Source organism: Physcomitrium patens, chromosome 2 (assembly GCF_059467195.1).
Source record: "Physcomitrium patens ecotype Gransden chromosome 2, ASM5946719v1, whole genome shotgun sequence".
NCBI lineage: Eukaryota > Viridiplantae > Streptophyta > Bryopsida > Funariales > Funariaceae > Physcomitrium > Physcomitrium patens.
The window spans coordinates 12,748,548-12,770,582 of NC_143411.1; the positions used below are offsets into that span (position 1 = coordinate 12,748,548).

The following is a 22,035-nucleotide window of genomic DNA, read 5'->3' on the forward strand; positions in this document are numbered from 1 at the left end:
AATAAGGACAAGGTAGTCAAGGAGGTCTTACTGTCCCTGTTGGTTCAGCCCGCACTTAGTCATGAATCTTAGTATAACAGAGATTACTTACCAGCCACATTGCATCCAATGTAAGCATCGAGAACCGTCGAAAGCAGGCAAATCCGTTTCCTTTGAGGAAGGGCCAGTCCAGGAGGGGTCCGGCTGCCTCAACGGCTCTCAATTTTTTCTCATGCTCGGTTAGTGGGGGCTCCGTAGGCTGCAGTGTGTGGCGGTCCTAAGTTCCTCGGTTGTGTAGCAGCGGCGAAAGGGGTTTGTATTGTGTGCCGGCAGCTACGTTCTCACAGCAACTCCTGTTCCTTAATCCGGTTGGCAGTGGTGTAGGCGATTTGCGGTGTCTACTCATTGAATCTGTCGGCCGCTACGGTGGTGCGTCGACGCTAGTCTTGTGTTATTCTCCATTTGTGCGTCTGCGGTGCAACAGTGTCGCACATATGCCACATTGTGTGGCTTTCCTTTTTTGTTTTTCTTCAGCGCGGTCCACGTTGTTCTCATTTTTACTCGGCTCTACGGCGGTGGGAAGAGCGCCCCAATTGGTGTTGTTGGTGATGCTTCGTGCTGGAGTGGCGTCCACCAGGCGGTTTTGGTCTCTGTGCCTTATTTTTTTGTCTGGATAGTGTCGTCGGTGGTTGCTTAAGTCGAGCTGCGTCGCCAACTCTTGATGGGGGTTCTTGTAAGCAAGGTGGTCGTCATCGTCGAATCTTGGTTTCTCTAGTGGTTCTACGAGCCACTATTCCAGTTGCTGATCCAAGTGTCCTCGAAGGCGGAAGATCCATTAAGGGTCACTGCTGCGATCTTCTTCTGGTCTTTGTTTTCTGCGGCGGGGGAGTTTGGGTGGGTCTTCGCTTTTGTGAAGCTCTAGTTTATGTACTTACACCTTCAACGGCAGTGCAGCGGCAAAGGATCCAGTCTCCAGGTTATGCACCCCAGCGTTGTGGTTCCTTCGGTGGGAGACAATCGTCTTGGTGTTGCAGAGCCCAACCTCAGCTTGACTTCGGGCCTAGAGCGGCTGTGTGGGTGTTCCGTAAGTAGCGATTGTTTTGGTCGTAGTGAGTAGCTGTCGAGAACAACCACAGTATTAGCCCTTACGGTTGGTCCTGATTTTCTAGTTGCTGAATTGCAATTTTTTTTCGCCTTGGATACTGGGAAGTTCAGTCCTACGGTGTAGCGCCGTCGACCTCGGCTGGTGGTCGACTTGATTTGGCTCTTGCCTTTGTTTCCTTTATTGGTGTTGTGCATGTTATTCTCCCACTATTGTTGGATTCTGTTTTTTCCTTCAGTGCTCTATTGTCGCTACTGCGCCACTGTTAAACCACCGGAGGTCGTGGTTCACTTAGTGTAATTTCTTGCAATTTAATTTTGCGTGATCGTAAGTTGAGGAAGTGGCAGTGGAACTTGCCTTGCCTTCAAAATCTTGGTTCAATTTTGTTTGATTAGTGTTGAGCGCCTCTCTAGCTGTTCGTCTCAAGTGTTGTCTCAATGTCCAATTGTTGTTTATGCTCCTTTGGTTGCTGACCACTATTGTGGTTCTTCTTGCGGAGTGGGTTGGTTCCGCCTCTTTTTGTTGTTGATCTTTTTCTTGCTGCGGATCTTCAACGGCTCTCTGTCTTTGTCCCGTGGTTGTCGTAGATCGCGTTATTGTCTTTGGTTTCTTGACTCAAGATTCCCTTAATTCTGGTCTTGGTCGAGCTTTGCGGTTTTCGTCGGTGGCGGAGCTGTTGCGGCTAAAGCCGAGCTTGGAGGTTTTCTTTTCGTTGCCGTGGTGCGGTGAGGAGTGCAGCGGTGTCGTGCGGCTGTTGAGGTTGGGGTCGCAGTGTGTATTGCGGTTGGTTCAGGTCGCGGGCTTGGAGGTAGCTGCTCGCTGTCCAGATTCACCAGAAGTCGTCTGCTCCCGCAAAGATACAGATTTGCAGCGCGACAAGTTTTGAAGCATCTTTCTAAATATCTCCCATCACCAGAGCTCAGGGTGATTCAAGTCTTAGCTGTGGTGGTATTTTAGGAAAGGGTGATTTTGGCTTGAACTTGTTTTTGTGGCTGGAGATTGTTGTTCGTCACTTAGAAGTTTAGAATGTAGGAAAAAGAACTAAAATTACGAGGGCAAATTCATACTATAGGATCCTTTGAAGTCAACCATCTTCTGCTCCCGCCTAATCACAAGCGTTCTCCGGAGCTTCGTTTCGAAGATTTTCATCACCAGAGATTGACAACAATTCGAAGTTCAATAACGAATTATCAGAAGGAGCTCGAAATCATCAGTTAGGACATTGCAACTCACAGGTTTTGAATTGTACATCTCAATTGAACTAAGTTTTTAAGCAAATCCGACGTGTTATTTGGACTCCATTTACTGAGTTAAATTGTGGCCAAGAATTGTCAATGACAAATAAATAAAGATTTGGGTGAAATTAGGTTGATTTGGATGCATAATTAAGTTGGATGAACATAGTGTATGAACGAATTCTCATTTGTGGATGAAAATTTATTTGCCGATGAAAAATCATTTACAGAAGAAAATTTATACTTGGATTAAGTTTGATTGTTCGATTAAAATGGATTAAAATTAGGCACAAATTCTTCAAGGTTTGAGAGCTTGTGATTTAGTTTATGTTGTGTATGGTGTATGAATGTGCTTGTGTCCAATATGCTTAATTGGAGAGGTTAAGAGAGATTTAATCAAGGCTTAAACAATAAATTCAATTAATAAAATATACATGTGTTGTGAATTAGAATGAACTACCATTAGGGGGTTTATATTAGTTCACATAGTGGCTTATATTCTAATATCTCAAAATGTAGACTATTAAATGATATAGCTGTTGTGAGATATGGGGCCAGTTCTAATTGGAGATTTTAAGGGATTTACTACCCTTATAGCTAAGGCGTGAGGGGAAGTCCCGCAGCATAGAATATGTACGACAAGTGAACAAAAATGCCTAAATATAAAATCAAAGAAATTTTGATTTAAGAGATTCAACAAGGTATAGTCTTAGAAGACTTGGAACTGAGGGTCTAAGTATAAGACAAAATTTGTAGTATAGGAGTGAGCTTAGTGGAAGCACCTTGTAGCCTAGATGTGGCCTTGGTAAAATTGTGAGTAAGAGACTTCTCTTGTAGATGTAGCTTTTGACAAAGTGAACTACATACAACTAATGTCTATGTAAATTTGATTTCTCATTATTCTCTTTGTCATTGTAAAATGTGCAATTCTCTTTTTGTAACAATAATATACTCATATATCATATTGAATCATTAATTTATTTTTATTATATTACATTAAATGGATATATTAAATATTATTTTATTTTTATATTATATTCAAATTTATGATAATAACTTGAAAATTATAAAAATTACAAAAACATGTATTTTTATTATTATTTATTTTTTTAATTTTAACAATGACTTGAAAAATAGAATTGTAATATACAAAGTATATTTTTTTTTACCTTTTAAAATTTTAAAAGAAAAATATATTCAAAATATAATTTAGATAAATACATAAAATTTACAATATCTAATATAATATAAATTATAATTATTTATTTCTAAATAATAATAATTATATATATATATAAGTATCTATAATAATTCTTATTTATTATAGTTATTTAAACAATATTTTTTAAATCCTTCTTTCTTAAGTCTATGATTTTTAGATTAGACTCATAATTTTTTTTATTAAAATTGATGTTCAAGATTTTTTTTATGCCTTATAGTATACTAAGGTGATATATATATATATATATATATATATATATATATATATATTTATTTATTTATTTATTTATTTATTTATTTATTTTAAGTCTATTTTATATTTTTAAATTATGTAATTTTTAAAAATCTATATTATTTTAATTTTTTTACATATTTTGATTTAATGCATCAAAATTCACATATATGAAATATTGTGGTATTCAATATTTTTTTTATTGTTTTAATGTAAACTTTACTTGATATAAAATAAATGTATATTTTTTATGACATTAATTATAATTTTGTATTATTATAATTTTAATATAACAAGAGACTTCGAATCTAATTTATTACATAATTTTGGATTTTTAGATGATTTTATTGTTTGTTATGTAGATAATATTTTAATATATTCTAAAAACGTAGAAAAGCATGAACTTTATGTTTGTCTTGTGTTTCATAAACTTAGAAATGTAGGATTATTTTCCAAAATAAAAAAGTGCATCCTTAATACTACTCTAGTTGACTTCTTATGATATATCATTTAAAATGATGGCCTTATTATGGATCCTAAAAATTTTCAGACTATCTTAAATTAGATGATTGTAAGATCAATAGAAAATATCAATTTTTTTTCTCAAATTACAATTCCACTTACATATTTAACATATAAAGACAAATTTGAGTACAATAAAGAAACTAAGCGAGCATTTAAAGCTTTAAAGATTTATATTCTATATCACTTATCAGCTAAAAAAACAAGAAGATTCATCAAATATTATTTCTAAATATTTTTATTTTATGCCAAAAGAAGAAGATGCAACTTTTCATCAACAACAAATTATTATTTTGAAGCTAATGCAATTTTTTCTTTGAGCAATAAAATCAATGTTAATTGTTGATTCAAGCTTATTTTATCAAGTCCAATCAAATATGTCTTTAAATTCTCTTATTCATGCATCACAAACATACATAATTATTTAGATAAGAATTGTTAAGTAAAAAATAAATATAAATAGATTTGATAATATCATGTCAAGAAGCTTCTTAGATGCAAATTTGACTTTATATATATTTGTAGTTTATTAATAGGTTGAACATTTTGCGAATAAGTTGGCTACATGTTGATGACTTGTGATATAAGTTGGTCATGTGGTACACATATATAAAACTTGACTTGCAAGTTGGACACATGTTGGAGGTCTTATACAACATTGTTACATAGCTACTAGTTAGATAGTATACATGGAAGCAAGAATGAAGTCTTCTTCACTCTTAGCAACATCTTTCTTATCCTTAATCTTATTTTAAGAACCTCTAATTTTCTTCTCTTTGGCAATACTTATGAAGGCCTCAATAATAATCAAATATCATGGTGGTCTTCTTACCTTGGTATGGGATACTATTAATGGCTAAAAGAACCTATTAACTACCTTAAAAGGAAACAAAGATCAAAATATACGGTAAATATATTTTGTTGCATTTTGGGTTTCTTCAACATGTGATCATTGCTCCTTATAGAATTCATCCCTAAAAAAAGAGGTAATATCATTGATATATATATATATATATATATATATATATATTTATATACTTTAATAATTATTTAGATAATATGAATAGATAGAAATAAGTAAAAATAATTAAATTTGATAATATCTTAATAATAATCTCAAATTTGCCTTTATATGTGTTTATAGGTGATTTGTAGGATGAAAACTTTGCTACCAAGTAGGCCACGTGTCACATATATAGGCTACTTGTGGTATAAGTTGGACCTAAGATGCATCTATAAGAAACTTGGCTTGCAAATTAGATATGTGTCTTATAAGTTGGACATATATTGAAGGTCTTATAGAATGCCACCACATAACTCCTAATTAGATAGTATATATAGAAATAAAAGTGAGACCTTTTTTACTCTTATCAAAAAAGAAATTGCTTCTAATCTAAATTCAAATATTTTTACCTTCAAGATTTTTTAATTTCTATCTTTGATAATAGCAATTTAGTTTTTTCTTGCATCTATATTTTTATTTTTTTATTTTTTTGTCATCTCTCTTTGAAAAATGTCTCACTTTATCATTTACATTCTTTAAGTTCTTATCTTTGACACATGGTTGGAAGACAGTATGTTGATAAAAATTATATGATATTTTTAAATAATCATTATAAAATTTAAAAACCTGTACAAAATAAGTATTCAATAAAAAAAAAACTTCATTAATAAGGATTTAATAGCATAAAGATAATAAATCATAATAAAAATAGCAATCATAAATATTTTTATAATAATATTATCAAATGCACAAATTTATTTATTAAAACAAAACATAAAACATAAAATTAAAAGAATACCCAACTTCAATACTACAAATACTATAATATAAATTATTTCACTTCTAAACATTTCTAACAAAATCTTACAATAAATTCATGTATACAACATACTTTTGAAGTTGATACTTATTTTCTAAGTCTAACATTATTTCCACCTATTTTGAGTATATCACATTTTAAAATTATTTTATTGACTTATACTTTTAATTTTACTTTATTATTTATTCAAACTCTTAGCATAATATTACTTCATCATATATTTAGTTGCTAATCTATAATAAATCACCTAAAACAACATTTACATCTCTCTTAGCTTCAAAACTAGTACCATAAAATAAAAACTTACTATTCTACATAGGCTTTCAATCAAGCCTTGTACAAATTCACAATACCTAAAAAATAACTCTATTGAGTCTAATTTGGCATTACTTAATTGATTTGTTGAAAAGTTCATCTTAATACCATATGATCACACCCATATCATTTTATATAAATATTCAACCACTTCTTTTCCTAATCAATCCAATATTGCTTCTACTAATATTGGGACATTGGTATTGATCTAAGAATTCCTCACATCTTTGTATACATGAAAAAGATATCTTCCATAGATTTCACTACACGTTTGATTACCGTTTGACAATACTTTCCCATGTAATCTAACCATATCCTTGACATTTTTGACAAATAATACTTTTCCATTTTGGAAGACCTCCACCTTGAAGTGCATAGAGCGGCTGCTTTGATCACATTACATTGGTTTATGGCTGTACCAAATGGACACAGCAAATGTACTGGCATGAAACCAGTCAGCCATAAGACAGATCGTTCAATTTCGCCACAACTGCTAATAATCTATTTACATCTCCCTTCCCACTGCCTAGACTTGTCATAACATTCTAATAGTGCTTCTTCATTGAAGCCCAAATTGTTGGCCATTACATGCGCATGCTTAATTTCTGGTTTCAGTTCAGAACCCACTACTTTTCCATGCAACTGCAATGAGTGCCCAAACTACCAAAACATTTGATAACTACTGCACATAATTCCGCACTTACTGTGCGACATTCTAAACAGTCAACGTGGTCATGTTCCATTTTCAGATTGACCTCTGTTTACAACACATATTTCATCATCACATTTCTGAACATCAACGAATACTACTTCAATCCTCCCAATTTCACCATCAGCGAATGTCACCTACTGCTTGTTTTCGATCAACATGCTGTTCAAATCCGGTAGCACCTAAATCTCCCCACATGATATAACTAATTCCAACTGATTCAATACAATCCCCATGCCCCATGGACAGTCCCACTTTGAGACATGTTGAGCTAAATTCAACGATCACCTACATGTTCCAACATGCACAACCAATCTCTTAACTCACAACCCCAGAGCTAACCTCCAAAATAAATGTATCTTCCACTAGTTATATTCCTCCCAACACATGTTTGCATCAACAACACCGCTTCTTATCCTTCCGTATGACTTGTGCAATAACATCACACCTGTCTTATAAGCGTTCCAAACCACGCTGGCATCCTACCACATCCACACAACAAATCGCGATACAATACCGTCACATGCTACACTACTCACCACTTTCACTCCAACCAAACTTCTTCCACCAAACCCGCCGATACACAGATCTTCCCTAAAACATCACGTGTTTCCAATGATTCCTTCTCAATCCCCATTACAACTCATTCTTAAATAGGTTCTACTAACCGGACTACCTCCACCACACCTTGCGCTCGTTGCCAAACATGTGCAACAATGTCAATTCAAACCACAACGGATGTCCAAACACTGGGGCCCTCTTCAAAAGATGTGCATATTCCTCTTCTTGGACCACGACTGAACATTACACTTACACCAACCTCACTCTCTGATAATGAACATCAATCTCTGACAAACAAAGCAACATCTGGGTAGATAACAACCAATACCCAAGGGTGCTACGCAGCACAGCTAGCTCTAATTGCCAAGGATGCACACACCCAGACCAGCATGCACCATGTAATTGCGTACTGGTGTACATCGATTCAAAATTGAAAAAAAGAACTCGTAGAAGTCATACACATGAATCGTGTCACAATGCACCTGCACAAGAAGTCAATCCAGCACTGCGAAAAATTGCATAAAACATCCCACATAATACAAACCCTCCACAACGAAAATTACAGCTAAATATTTCAGAAGTCCTATGGTCCATTCTTTACAGAGTTAGATCAACTAGAACTACCTAACAATATTCAATCCTATCTACTCGCTGTGATACACCCCAACCCACAAGAGCACACCAACCCCCAAGTTTTCAGCCTCAACAAATATCCAAACCAACACTGCTCCATGCCGACCACTTCGTGGACCATCCCCGCCATTTTGAGCCTGCGCTTCGCTCAAGCCCTTCCAATATTCCATGCACCTACATTTTCCACCTTACCTATCAAAATTTTCCCTCCTAACCCCATCCCTTCTTTCGCTCCACCCACGCATGCCGCACGCTTCACATCCGGCCCTCGCAACTCTCACACCTCCACTCCCCCGTAACAACCATGCTTACCACCTCCTGTGCTTGTGCGTCACAACGCAACCCCAGAATACCAACAGGGAGCGACTCTTCTTATTCCTAAAACCAGTGCCGTACTTTACAAACCCGCAAACTCATCAACATCACTCCTGCCGTCCACTGGCCTCACCTAACCATTCTACCCACACCTAAGCCGACTATCAAATCCACGCCAAAGAACCCCGATCATTTCCCCCTTGTGGCCGCCCTCGAGTGGGTGTCGGCGGCCTTTGCACATTCAACTCCTGCCAGTTCCAAGCCACACCACACTCTCAGACCATACGACCCTCACTCAAAACACCACGCCCCATCATCCACTCAATACGCGCACCACCTCCCATAAAACTCGCCTCACCATGCCCCCTGCCCACATAACATCAACCTCCACATCCCTTCCATGCCACCAGCACTCACAAACATAACCACCATGCACACAAAGATAATACCGCTCAACCCCATGCTATCCTCACCAAACATCACCTCTTCTCATCACTCCACCAACAAACTCAGACCCTCAACATTCCACCACACACAAATACCTGCATCCACGTGTCATCCACATGCCGCTCTGGTGACGATTCAGGAGACGTGATGGCAGGAGGGATGGGATGTATCAGCTTCGGCACCACCACCAAGTCCCTTCCTAACACCAGGATTGCCCCCGCATTGTTCGCAGTCCCTGACATCCACCACAAACAACACTCCAATCATCCACTCAACACCTCGAGCTCAACTTCACTCACCGCACTCCCATCACTCATTCCGCCCCTTTCACACCGCCACCCCACTACTTCCCACAACTCCCAACCCACCACCACACTTGCACCACTTCCCAAACATCCCCCAGGCTCCACGTCCTCGCAACTTCCCACCTTCGAACCCACACCGCCATTGCAAACCCATCCACTTTCTGACCTCCTCCATCCCTCCAACTTCCCAACCTCCACACTCACCACAGTAATTTGTGGCCGAGAACAAAGTTATCAGGTGCCCTTGCGCGAACCGCTCGAACCCGTCCATCACGCACTCGTGTGCACGCACGATCAGCTGAAGATCGTTGTTCTTACAAAACTCCAGCACCCGATCCGGCTGCCACATACCACATCATCGCTCAGATCCGCCACACCCAGTTCCACTCTTCCCCATGCCACACCTATCATCCCCACTCCATGCCCCGCTACCCATCACCGCTTTCCACAAATGTAACCCCCCGCGCCCACCAACACCGCACCTCCAACTTACCCCAAACGTCACCAGCCCTGGGCCCCGCGCGTTCGGTCGCAGCCCCTCCACGCTGTCGTTCTCTGTTGGGTCCGACCTGCAACAATCATCCCTCACATCAGCACCACCCACATCCTTCCGTGCGTCTCTCTACCTCCACTCTCTCCTAGCGTTCGACTCGCCTTCTCTCCAAATAACAACATCCTTCTATCACAACACACCCCCACTACGCACGACAACAACGCTCCGGAGATATCATGCCGTACCAAAGCAGGTCCATAAGCACCACCGAGCCTGCTTCCATAGTGATCGGCCGTTGCAGACTCTCGATCTGCTGCACGTAATTGATCGATCTCCCGATTCCTCCATGCATGCAGATTATCTTCTTCTCTATCAGAACAGCCAGCGGCAGCCAGTTGAACAGTTGATTGATCCGTTGCCAAGCCCATATTCCATCACGCTCGCCCTAATCACCACCATCACAACCACATAAGCCCACTCCACCATCTCCATTCAATCCACTCACCACACCCTTCGACCCTCCTACACCAAACATAACTGCTCTCTGTACCATCCTACCGCCCCCACTGTCCACTGAAACATCACGTCGAGTCTCAACCCCCCACCAACACCGACCACGACCACACCGTTCCACGCAATCCTCTCGACATACTCATTCCACTTCACCCACTCCTGCCTCATCTTCACCACTCGCCAACACCTTGACTATCAAGCCCACCCTTCTCACAACATGCACCGTCATACGCCTCCTCACGCATGCCGTACAGCTGCACCATCCCAGAACTCCATCTCATCACCCGCCCATACCCCAACTCACACACACCACCCTACAATCCATCCACTTCCAACATACCATCCGCTCGATGCACTCTATCCGAAAACCGAACAAAGCATTTATGTCGGCAGCTTCATGATTTCCACGAATTAGGTGCACATTATTAGGATACTCGATCTGCCACACACCACACCTCATGCCATCAGCTTCAACAACTCACACGCCACCAACCTACATCCCACCGCCCTCTCACTCGAACCCTTCCATGCCCTTCCCTTCATCACACTGTTTCCGACCACGACCCACACATCATCCCCTCCTGCTGCTCTCAACACCTTCACGCGACCCTCAACCCCTTCTTACCCACCTCATCCTCCCTCTTTGCACTCAATATGCCTACTATCTACACCCGCACACCCCTACCGTTAAACCATCCACACATCAACCTCGCCACTTCCAACTTCGACGCCTAACCCCAATCCCATTCCTGCCTTGCCAGACCCTCTACGCCTTCGTCCCATCACCTACTCCCTTCATTCCACTTACGCACTCCCACCACGACGCTGCAACAGACAACTCGCATTGCACAGATTCTGTAACACCTACGAATAACCTTAGCACCTGAAACTACCGGCACCCGCTCCTTTCCAGCCACCACAACCACTCCGCCCACACCAACACCCAACACAACCGTACCTTCAGAGCAAGTAGGAGCGTGATTGTTTCCAAGCTGTGTTGCCCTCGATCCACATAATCTCCCAAGAATAGATAATCGATGTACCTGCAAACGCAACCCACCCCCTCGTTACGCTCGTCTCCCACCCACGGTCTACTCCCCAATCTGTCCTCGTCCCAACCATCCCACCATCCACACCTCTCCACGCAACACTCCCTCCCCCACCATTTAACCGTACACGCCCCACCCCATCATTCCAACCAGGCCTCCCCAAAACTGCAAACATTCCACTCACTCAACCCATATTCCCGCTCCCATTTCCATTCGCTCAACACTCAACATGCCATTCACCATTCACTGCACCTCAAAAACCCTGTTGTCATACATACCAGTCCCATACAAACCCGTTACTCACGTTATGTCTCCCGCTGTGGAAGGAGATCCATACTCGTCGAACAAACGCATCAAATCACCAAACTGCCCATGAAGATCTCCAAATATCTTCACAGGAGCCCTTATTTGCAGCACGCTTGGTTCCTGACTAAACAACCGCTCCGCCATTTCGCAAAGCTCAGCAATCTCGTTACAATCCATGAAAAACTGCCGCTTCACCGGAGGCTTCCACCCTCGAGGCTTCAGCAAGTACGCCAGCACCTGACAACCACATTTGCAACTGCACCGTCAATGAATTTACACCTCCATCCACCGCACCCGCCTCCGCTGCTCCCGCTCTGCGTTGTCAACCTCTTCCCCAAACACCAACATCATACCGTCCCCAACGACTCACCTTCTTCTGAACACTCGCAATTGACATTTGACGATCTAGAAGCCGCCTTGCAAGCGCCGCACTGTTTGGCGTTGTTCCATAACTCACTCGCCGCCCTTCGTTCTCGAATTGGTCGATCGACAACTGCCTAACCAGCCCTCCCAACGCACCCCCGGATTCCGCTGCGACCACAACCTGCAAACGTATCCACCCATCACATCACCCCCATTATACTCCTGCGCATTCCCAGCCATCACGTCCGCAACGTCACTGTTGTCCCCACTTTCCTTTCAACTTGCGCTCATGCCTCTGCCCACGTCCGTACCCATGCACCCTCCATACAACACAAATCCAAACACCTTCAAACCACCAACACACCCGTATCCACATAACACATCCCTCTCTGCTCCACCTCTGTCCCCACCACAACATTCCGACCCAATAGCTCCCCCTCACCCACATCACTCATATCATCCACCTCCCTCACGTCCTTACCGCTCTGTGGTGAAGCCTAACACCTGTAGGTGGTGGAGTAAACGCGCCTTCTCCATGACCCAACTTGTTTCCTCCCGTTGTTCCTGCTGCACCTGACATCGCCGATTTCCCACTTGGAGTGGCCTCCGCGCCCCGATCCCTATCTGGCCCTCCATTCTCCGCATTCCCGTTCGCATCTCCACCCGCTAAAAGTTTCGCCTCTGCCGCCCTCAACGCATTGTTGATGGCCTCTGCTTCCGCTGCCGATGCTTCTACCAGAGACTCTACCCCTTTTCTCTCACTCCTGCAAAACGCATAACCCTTTCAGACCAATGCCGTGCTCACCGCCACGTATCCCCCCCACACCCTGCATCATCTCCTCACACGTCGCTGCTGCATCTCAGCCGACACGCTCCACACACCCAACATCAACACACACCTTCGCCCACCGCCTATCTCCCTCCAACACTCCAACCAACCAACACACCCAGCCCTCTCATCATCCTCTCCATCCACCCCAAACGCAAACCCCTCACCGGTGTCCATGCGACAACGCATTCTCCGTGCAGATATCCATCGTTGTATCCCCCGCCACAGGTGCTGCCACAGGGCTCCCCATCACCACCGACCCATCCCCCGCCTTCGGCCGCCCATCGCCTACACCTTTCGCACTCAGAAGGTTGTTCGCCTGCGATGAAGCTGCTGCCGACTGCACAGCAGCCTGATGCAACGCTGCTGGTGTCGTCTCTGCCGCAGCTAGATCCTCTGCTGCCAACAAATCATCCAACAAAACGCCTGTACGCAAACACAACACGCTCTCCATCAGCACCCCAACCGCTTCCATCAAACCATGCACCCTACCAACGCCTCAACCTTCCTCACCATACCCGCACAACTCCTCCTTACTCCACTCCGCTCACACCCGCTACTACACTCCCTCCACACACACACACACACCCTTCACCTCCACACCCATTTCGCCTTCCCTCCGTCACCCAACATAAGCCTATCAAAGAAAACCACCTCCTCGTAGACCACCATACACATAAATGTGGTCTCCCACCGACGCTGCTGCGTGTCGACACCGTCTCGTCAACTCAAGCACGGCATCCCCGCCAGCCACGTCCTGCGAAAACCTCCCGGATCGTGGACTGCTCACCACTGCTTTCTTATCACACCACACACCCGCAGCTGTATCCAATACTGCACACGCCAACAACAAACAAATCCGCCCCACTCTCAAACTCCTGCCAAACGCCCTAAAAAATCCACACCCTCCGCAAATCATCCACTTATATCCATTCTGTCATAACAACAACAAAAACAACACCAACACAAACACCTGGACCTTCGACCCTCGTATACTTGCATGACCGACAACCCCCCTCAGAACACTCGAACACGATCCCCACTGCCCATACCATCCCCACATCCAACTACATAAAATGTTGACCCAACCTGCAGCACTCGATTCGTCTTCCACCATACGACCCCCTCCTAAGGCGCCCCCAGAAACATGAAGCCTAGCATTCACAAAAACCTGTCAAAATAATTCATTGCCAAGGTGAGAAACATGCACCACACACCTACAACACACCCAACCCAGCACCCTGCGCGCGCGCGCACCAACTAATCCGCTCTCATGCCTACAACCCCTCACTATCACACGCCCTCATACATCCTCGTCGAACGACATCCACCCCATCGGTTCACCATTACGACCAAGCCCACACCGAATGCCCCAATCACTAATCACACCCAACGTCTCTGCCCTCAATCCTTTCACATTCTACGATCACCGCACTTCACACCACCACACTCCCCAGGTGTCACTGCTCGATTCCACTCCTCACACCGCACTCTCTCCACAACAATCACTCGCGCTTGTCTCCCACACATGCACCCTAATACCATGCACCCACATACCGCAGCATGCTGATACCGTGCGGATGGCGCTATCCCAGGAGCCACTGCCCATTCCCACCGCCCGTCTCGATGTTTTGCAAGCCCGTAAGCAGTATCCAACGGCTGCACCCACCATTCCCACTCTGCACTTCAGTACCCACAACTACACACCGCATACCACCTCAGCTGCTCCACAAATCAATGTCCACCCCACAACCATCACACGCATCGCATCATACCACGCTGTTTGCGTCTCTTCCACCGCAAAGAAGAAGCAACCCATCCGATCGAGCACATGCAGTTGCATACCTGCACCCACCAAACGCTCCACCATCAACACAACCTCCCACCACCCTCCCACTCCACACAAACACTACAATCGCAAACGCAAACGCAAACCCTGCTCCTCCACCGGGACCTGTGTCCTCCAGTATCAACAAAACCATCTCCGCGTTTCGCACGCGCACCCCAACACCCACATGTGCAACATCCGTAATGCTGCGCTATCTACGCCCTCGCTGATGCTCACATCCCTCCACTAACGTCTCCGACCGTCCACACGCATGAACAACACTCAGCAATACACCCCATCTCCACAATGTCCCCCCTTACATGCACGGAGGAGGCCCCTCTCCCTCTGGATCAAGCTTTCTCCACTGGTACGGCTTCGCTGCTGTATCCAACGCCCATACATCCGCTAGAGGTCGCTTGCCTGTGTCCATCACTTCACCCGTCACCAACTACATTCCAGGCTTTACACCCAAAACACCACATCACATCAACACAACCATCCCCCACCTCACCCAACGCCTGCCCACAATTTCCATCACCGAAACCACTCTTCCGCAGCACCACAAAACCAACACTTGGTTACGTCATCATTCACGCTCCTCATGTTTCCCCACAACTGTCACCACCTATCCATCCTATTCAAACACCAGCTCACCGTCGTTCCCACTGATAGATAAAAGGAACCGCTGCCCCACCAACGACATCACGTGACCGTATCGAGGCCCAGGCCCCGCTCCTTGAACCATCACCCTGTGCCACCTGGGCTTCGCCTGCGTTAGATCCAGTACATGGAGGTCATCCGTTGACAACCCTGCCGGTCCGATCCCTCCCTGCTCACAACACCACCGCCACATCCAAACTCTCAGCGGAACTATCGTCAACCACCATCTTCCAAAACCTGGACCACTTTCAGATTCGAGTATCCCGTCCCACTACCGCTCTTCAGCTTTTCACTGCGTTCTGTTCTCTCACACATCCGCCTCCCCTTTCGCGCCCCGACTAACTTAGCAAAACCAAATCCCACGCCACCCTCCTCAATCCAATCCAACCATCTCCACGCACGCTCCAAGAGCCCAACACCAAAAATCGCCACTGCTTACAACAATCCTTCAAACCGCTCGTCGCAAAATTGCTGCCTGTCAAATACCATACACACGCCGCTCGCATACCTGGATCACAACCATTGTCCCCACCGCTGTGGCTGCATGTGCTGCTCGTGGAGAAGGCGGGTCCCCAACAGGAGTGAGTCTGCACACCACACCAACACCCTGCTTACATATCTGTGCGCACAAAATCGCATCCTCGCGACTAACCATCATCGCTCGCGCCCATACACAACACGACACCATGCATACCACTTCCTATCTATGCTGCTGCCTCTCCGATCCCCATCACACTTCACATTCTCCAAGTTCACACATTATATACGCACACCTCACGCTACAAGTATTTCAGATAGTCACTTTCACTGCATTGCCAAGCATCTGCGTCTTGCACGTTTGCGCGCAACTCACCTTGACCATTTTCTGCTGTTCACGTCGTAGCAGTGCACGTCTGCAGTAGCACCCGCCAACCCTGTTACAACAATCCACCACCCCTCTCAGAAAACCCTTCTTGCTTCTCATCCGACATCGTGTCCACACTTGTCCAACGCCATACCACGCCCCCATCCCTCGAGGACCCTATCTTCCATCCCACCCACCACCAACGCTTCGGATCGGCTTTTCACTCTCCGTGTCCCGCCACAAATGCGCTCCACAAGCTTTCATGTTACCGAACCCATCATCGCTTTCGGAGCTCCCATTCTACTCTCAACACACTGCTTCCAAGCTCCACCAATCCCTCGCACAAACTCTAAACCCGCCCTCCACCTACCCGAAACCAGCCCCCCTCCCCACCACGAACCCTAACCCAAATGCAGACCGTCTAAATCTTTGACCACAGCCCACGACCTCGCGTGAGCAACCCTCGCCCATCCTCCGATAAATCTACCCAACCTTACACACTGACCCTTTACGAAAAATGCAGGCAGTGACAGCTGGTTTGGCCATTTTGTGAGTCCGTGACTGCTACTCGGCCAGTTCGGAACACGAGGGCGGAGATTCTAACACACGCTGAGCCCTGCACCACGTTGCTAGTGCCACGCCCACCCCGCAAACAGCTGCCCAGTGCGGACAACTCAAACCAACACACCCTAATATTTTCGTCTCAACTTCTATCGGCCGGGCTCTGCTGAAGGGCTCAAAGCACAACAAATGGTAGACTCGCGTCATGCTGCATCTCCGATACTACCACTCACGACGCGTGCTGCAAGCATTCTGAGTGCTGCACAAATCCTACAGCGCGAATCACGTCCAAACGCCTCTTCCAACTCTCCATCTCCTCCCGCTCCTGTAACCTTGCTTCAACTTCCACGAGTCCAACACATCCCAACTCCTCCGCGTAAACCACCGCCCAAAACCTAACCAGATCTCCACAACCACAGCTCTCCTAGCTTGCTCAAAACAATCGCCCACCGCGTGCGATCGCCATAACTCTCCGGTGCAGCAGCACCCCAGACTCCGAATCGTCACATCTTCCGAATCCTGGCGTTCCAATCATGGAGATAAACCGGTTTCGGCGAATCCACCAACCGGCTGCGTACTCTACTTCAACCGACCTCACCATTGCGCTCGAAACAAGGACTACGAAACTTGCGTCCACCCCGAAGCTTTAAGCACCGTCGCAAAATCCCCCTTCGCATTTACCCCTCATATATTCCACACTCTTTGCCCTACAAATATGTTCTCACGCGCCATACACGGACCTCCGCAACCAGCCAGACGGCGCTGGATACGAGGTGTTAGATCCTCCTGCTCTCCCGACCAATACCCACGCCCAACACTCCCGATTCTCGTTACTCCCGTGTCGCAATGCATAACTGTGCGTCCGGAATCTCCGACTCAATGGAGACGAATTGCTATGCTCGATACCGATTCCAAACTTTATCAATACAACCAAAGTCTGCCGTCTGCGACCTCCTAAAACGATCGTCAACGACACACAGCGCCAAAACAGAGCTCGAAATCTTACTAATGCCGGCAGCAGCCGAGGCAGTCTGAGGCCCGCCCGGGCCAGACGAATTCCCCTCCAACGCAGTCGCGCCCCCGAACAAAATCAGCCTCGGACCGAGGTATCCCGGCGTGCCCTCCTCCCCGACCGCCGCCACGGCCGTCAGCGTGTGCCCACACCGCGGCCCAGGTCCATCTTCCTTTTTCTCGATCACCGCGCTCACCACGCGGTACGCCGGCGCGGGTCGAGGCGACGACGCCATCGACACCTGCTGCCGCCCCGCCACCGCTGCCGCAGCTGGAGATGGCGACGACGATGGCAACTCCTCTCTGCTCTCCACGCCCACCACGTCCCCGTTGGCGCTGCTGCACTTCCCGTTGGCCTGGCTCTTTCGCACCTCCACAGCTCGTCCCATGCCGCTTTCCGCTTCCATGTCCTTATCTGCGCCAAGGAGCCCGAATTCCTGCGACTCCCATCCCGCCGCAGCGCCTTAATCGACTCAACCGGAATCCTCACTCACTTGGCCCGCTCGCGCACTGTCTCCACATGCTGCCACACGAAGCACGGCTTCAGGAATGAGATACACAGCGGCCTGCGAAAGGGGAAACGAAAGAGCGGCGATCGTGGAGAAACTGGGCTTGTCGTCGCGCTCGTATGCCTCGCAAGGCTGCCTGCCAAAGGCTTCGTGGGCCGCATCCCCCGCCCCTGCTGACCTATCCCTCTCTCTGCTCCTCATGGGCCCTGATGGTGGGGCCCGCTTGTTCCCGCTTTTCCCATCTCGCTTTAGTGGACATTCCCCGAAATCCAACCCATGCGTGAGAAACCACCGCACCGGAATTTCTCTAGCAGGTGAAATCTGGGGGCACAGGGTTTTATGGATAGTCCGCTATCCGGGCAGCAGGCAATAAGAGAACTCCTCCAAATGTATAGAATCCCCCGATTGCGCAGTCTGAGAGTAGATTCGCCCCAGCCACTATCATCTTCCCCTCCTAAATTCATGACGGGTCCCGCTGTTGTCCTCGGACGAGTTGTCAACAACGGGTTGGAATGGGCCGGGGTCCCTAAGCTGCAGTTTGCTCATGGGTGAACATTGCACGGGGAACCCGTTACCGTCGTGCGTGTCTTCTACCGTGTGGTGTGTGAGCTCGTGGGTAACTGCGGTGGTTGTGAGTGGTGCTGTAGTCGCAGCGCTGTGATGTTTTGTGTTCCCACCACTTTTACATGTTTGTGCCGCTTCCAACTTCAACTTCCATACACCATGGTCCACCACCTTCGCACAGGCTTTGATCTGAATCTTCGTGCATCTCTTTCTCCTGCCTCACCACCTAGGTCTTCAAATAGAACATTCCCCTGTCCACATTCATGTTTAATAGCTCTTTTATTTCGGATAGAATAGAGGATTCTACACTATATAGAGCTCATATGCAATCAATCAACCGGCAGATATTGTCATGCTAGTAAGATGTACTTACGTGAGCTAAGAAATATAACCACTCATGTGTGCTCAATATTCATAAAAAGTAAGACGAGTCCGGCATCTATAGACCACTCTGCCAACCTCCGTCCGTCAATCCGACAAGAATCTGGATACCTCAGACAAACGTTCAATGCAACGTGCAATGAGTTGTTTGAGTCATGGATGACATACTCGTCGTCCTTCGAAAGCACTCGTTGCCGTGCTTCCTGACAAAGTTCCGCGCATACCTCAAATACATGATGCTTTGTTCCCAAGCTTAATGCAAACTTCTAGAAGGAGCGGCAACCTTGTCCTTATTGAATGAGTACATGCACATAATCAAATTTGCTCATCTCCTTTTCTTCCCGGTACGTGGAAGAACTTCCGCCAGTAAAACGTTCCTGAAAACGTGGGCTGGACTTTGTGAAGCTGTGTTTATAATGGCCTGCATATGTATCGAATCCACATGGTCATCATCCCATCGAGAAGCACCATATTCATTTTTCTTCAAGACTAGAGATGAATCACGGAGTGCTGATTGCAGCTATAAAATGAAGAGATGAGAGGTTGAACAGAAGAAGACGCGTCATGATCTTTACACTGTTAAGGGATGCGGAAAACTAAGTCAGGGCTGCATTACCGTTATTCATTTACACAGGGCTTCTGTGGCCGCGTAGCTGTGAACATTATACAGGAATATTAAATTTATATTCTTAATTATCTATTTCAAGATGTCTAAGACTTCTATTGGAAAATCTTAGACAATAAGGAAATGATGCTTTTGAAATTTTCTCTTGGCTTGGACAAGTGTCACGAGAATCTCACGGTTGACGAATATGTCCACCATGGGTAGGGTCCATTGGTCGAGTCGCGTTGGATATGAGGTTTGAGGTTCTCGGCACTCATCGACACCAGTTTCGGAGTAGTTCCACTACTGAAAGCCACAAACTTGGATCTGATGAAGACTCTGCACATTCGACCATGCAGTGATTTTCTCGCTACGTTGGATTGAGTACATGCTAGCCACACTTACTCATGATCTTCAGATCTAATGTGGTTAGAAGCTACTTGTTGCAATGGTCGAATTCCAGCCTCGAATGAGAAGGTCTGTAGAATGTGGGCTATCCGGAGAGGCAAACGCGGCCAACTGCTGGACCACTCCAACGCCGCTGCGGTCAGTCCGCGTGTGTGTGGAGATGGGTGTGGATCAGGCACTCAGGGTGATTTCACATGAAGACCAAGGCATGGTTGTTACCTCCACAGCTCTAAATCATTTATGTCAGCATTCGGAATCCATGCAAGAAAACCCCAAACCTGGTGTGGATGTGCGAGAATCTAGTGTTTGGGGAAGTGCGGTGTGATCAGGTGACAGCGTCGACAACAAGGCTGCAGTCTAGCAGCTTGTGTCTCCGGTTCCAATTCTCTCTTCCTCAATAAAAACAGGATTTGCGCTGCCAATGTATGTGAGTGTAAGTGTGTGTGTATGTGTCGACGTTGTATTTTATGTTTTGTTAATTGTTTTGAGTATATGATGCTGATATTTTAGAGTTTTACAAAAAAAAATTAATGTTGCTGTTTTGATTGTTACTCAAGCGTTTGGTTCTGTCTTGATCATGAAGAGAGCAAAGATGATTTTACCTAAGTTCTAGTTTTTGACATGAAAAAAATAGTTTTCAGTAATAGTTTTTGTAGGTCCCGATAATGGACATCTTATGGGAGACGTATTTGACACCCAGGCTGATCAACAGCAATGGACTGCAACTGCTCAGACGGTATGACCACCACCTGGAAAATATGCAAGCTGCATTGCTGGAAGAGGTTATTATGCTTTTGTTGTGAGGAATTTTCTGTTTCGACGTTGATGTTTTGAAGATTGCCATGCAGAGTGTTATCGCAGAGACTAATTACAAGGTTTATTTTGGGAATGTCAAGCGGATTAGGCTTTCGAAGTTTTTTCGTTTTTCTGATCGTAGTTGTGATAACTTGCATAAATCCATCTTACATCGCCATTTCAATCGCGACATTGGGAGTTATCAATAATGCGCTTTTCATTCATGAGTTGCTACAGTGACTAGTAGAGGGTTGGGCAATAATCAAATAGTGATTTGTCTAAAAACTCTTGATTTTCAAGAATAACTTGGTTGAGCTAACAGATCTGAATTTTCGCTTCACTGCTACTGTGGGGAGTGGAAACTTCAGTAGCATGTTTTTCAAAGTCTCGGATTGCTGGTCTTGACTTTTGAGAAGCGTCATCTCGATGAATGCGATCTCGGCGAATTTGTTGGATACTGTTTACAATGTTCTAACTTTTGTAGTTCAGCGGGAGTTTTCATTTATTGAACTAACGAATACATAAATTGCGGATGCAGAATGGGGTAGCCTACATCAGAGTGTTTGTTGATATTCTGCGGGACATCTCGAAGCAGGAGACTCGAGTATGTGCTCGCTATTATGTACGAGATGCTCGCAGTACATTGCTTACATATCCCAGACTTCCTTTCCTCATATGGAAGATGATTTATTTATAATATTCGAAAATTTCTGGAAGACTGCTGGTTTTGGGTTTGACTACATCACTCCTGAAATTTTTACTGGATTTGTAATTATCTAGATAGTAATTTGTAATTGACAACTTATCATTGTATTCTCTCATCTACACGATCAAATCTTTGAGATGCGAAACACACTTCTAATACGGTTTTCTGTGAGGCTCATAATATTGTCAAACTCTTATTTGTTTTTTTTACTT

The 22,035-nt window shown here is 45.3% G+C and overlaps 1 protein-coding gene across 1 annotated transcript; it reads right to left on the reverse strand.

Annotated features, from left to right (window-relative positions):
• Positions 1–8,188: 8,188 nt before the first annotated feature.
• Positions 8,189–18,406, reverse strand: LOC112276628 (serine/threonine-protein phosphatase BSL3). The gene is made up of 20 exons (XM_090246993.1): positions 17,852–18,406; positions 16,294–16,354; positions 15,949–16,027; positions 15,435–15,609; positions 15,101–15,200; positions 14,728–14,797; positions 14,510–14,611; positions 14,042–14,123; positions 13,607–13,786; positions 13,120–13,378; positions 12,605–12,887; positions 12,131–12,304; positions 11,759–11,997; positions 11,364–11,448; positions 10,746–10,844; positions 10,138–10,337; positions 9,893–9,968; positions 9,604–9,739; positions 9,190–9,329; positions 8,189–8,895 (listed from the first exon to the last, which is right to left on the reverse strand). The coding sequence occupies exons 1-20, from the start codon at positions 18,261–18,263 to the stop codon at positions 8,812–8,814; spliced, it is 3,036 nt and encodes a 1,011-aa protein (XP_090103119.1). The 5' UTR covers positions 18,264–18,406; the 3' UTR covers positions 8,189–8,811.
• Positions 18,407–22,035: the final 3,629 nt, after the last annotated feature.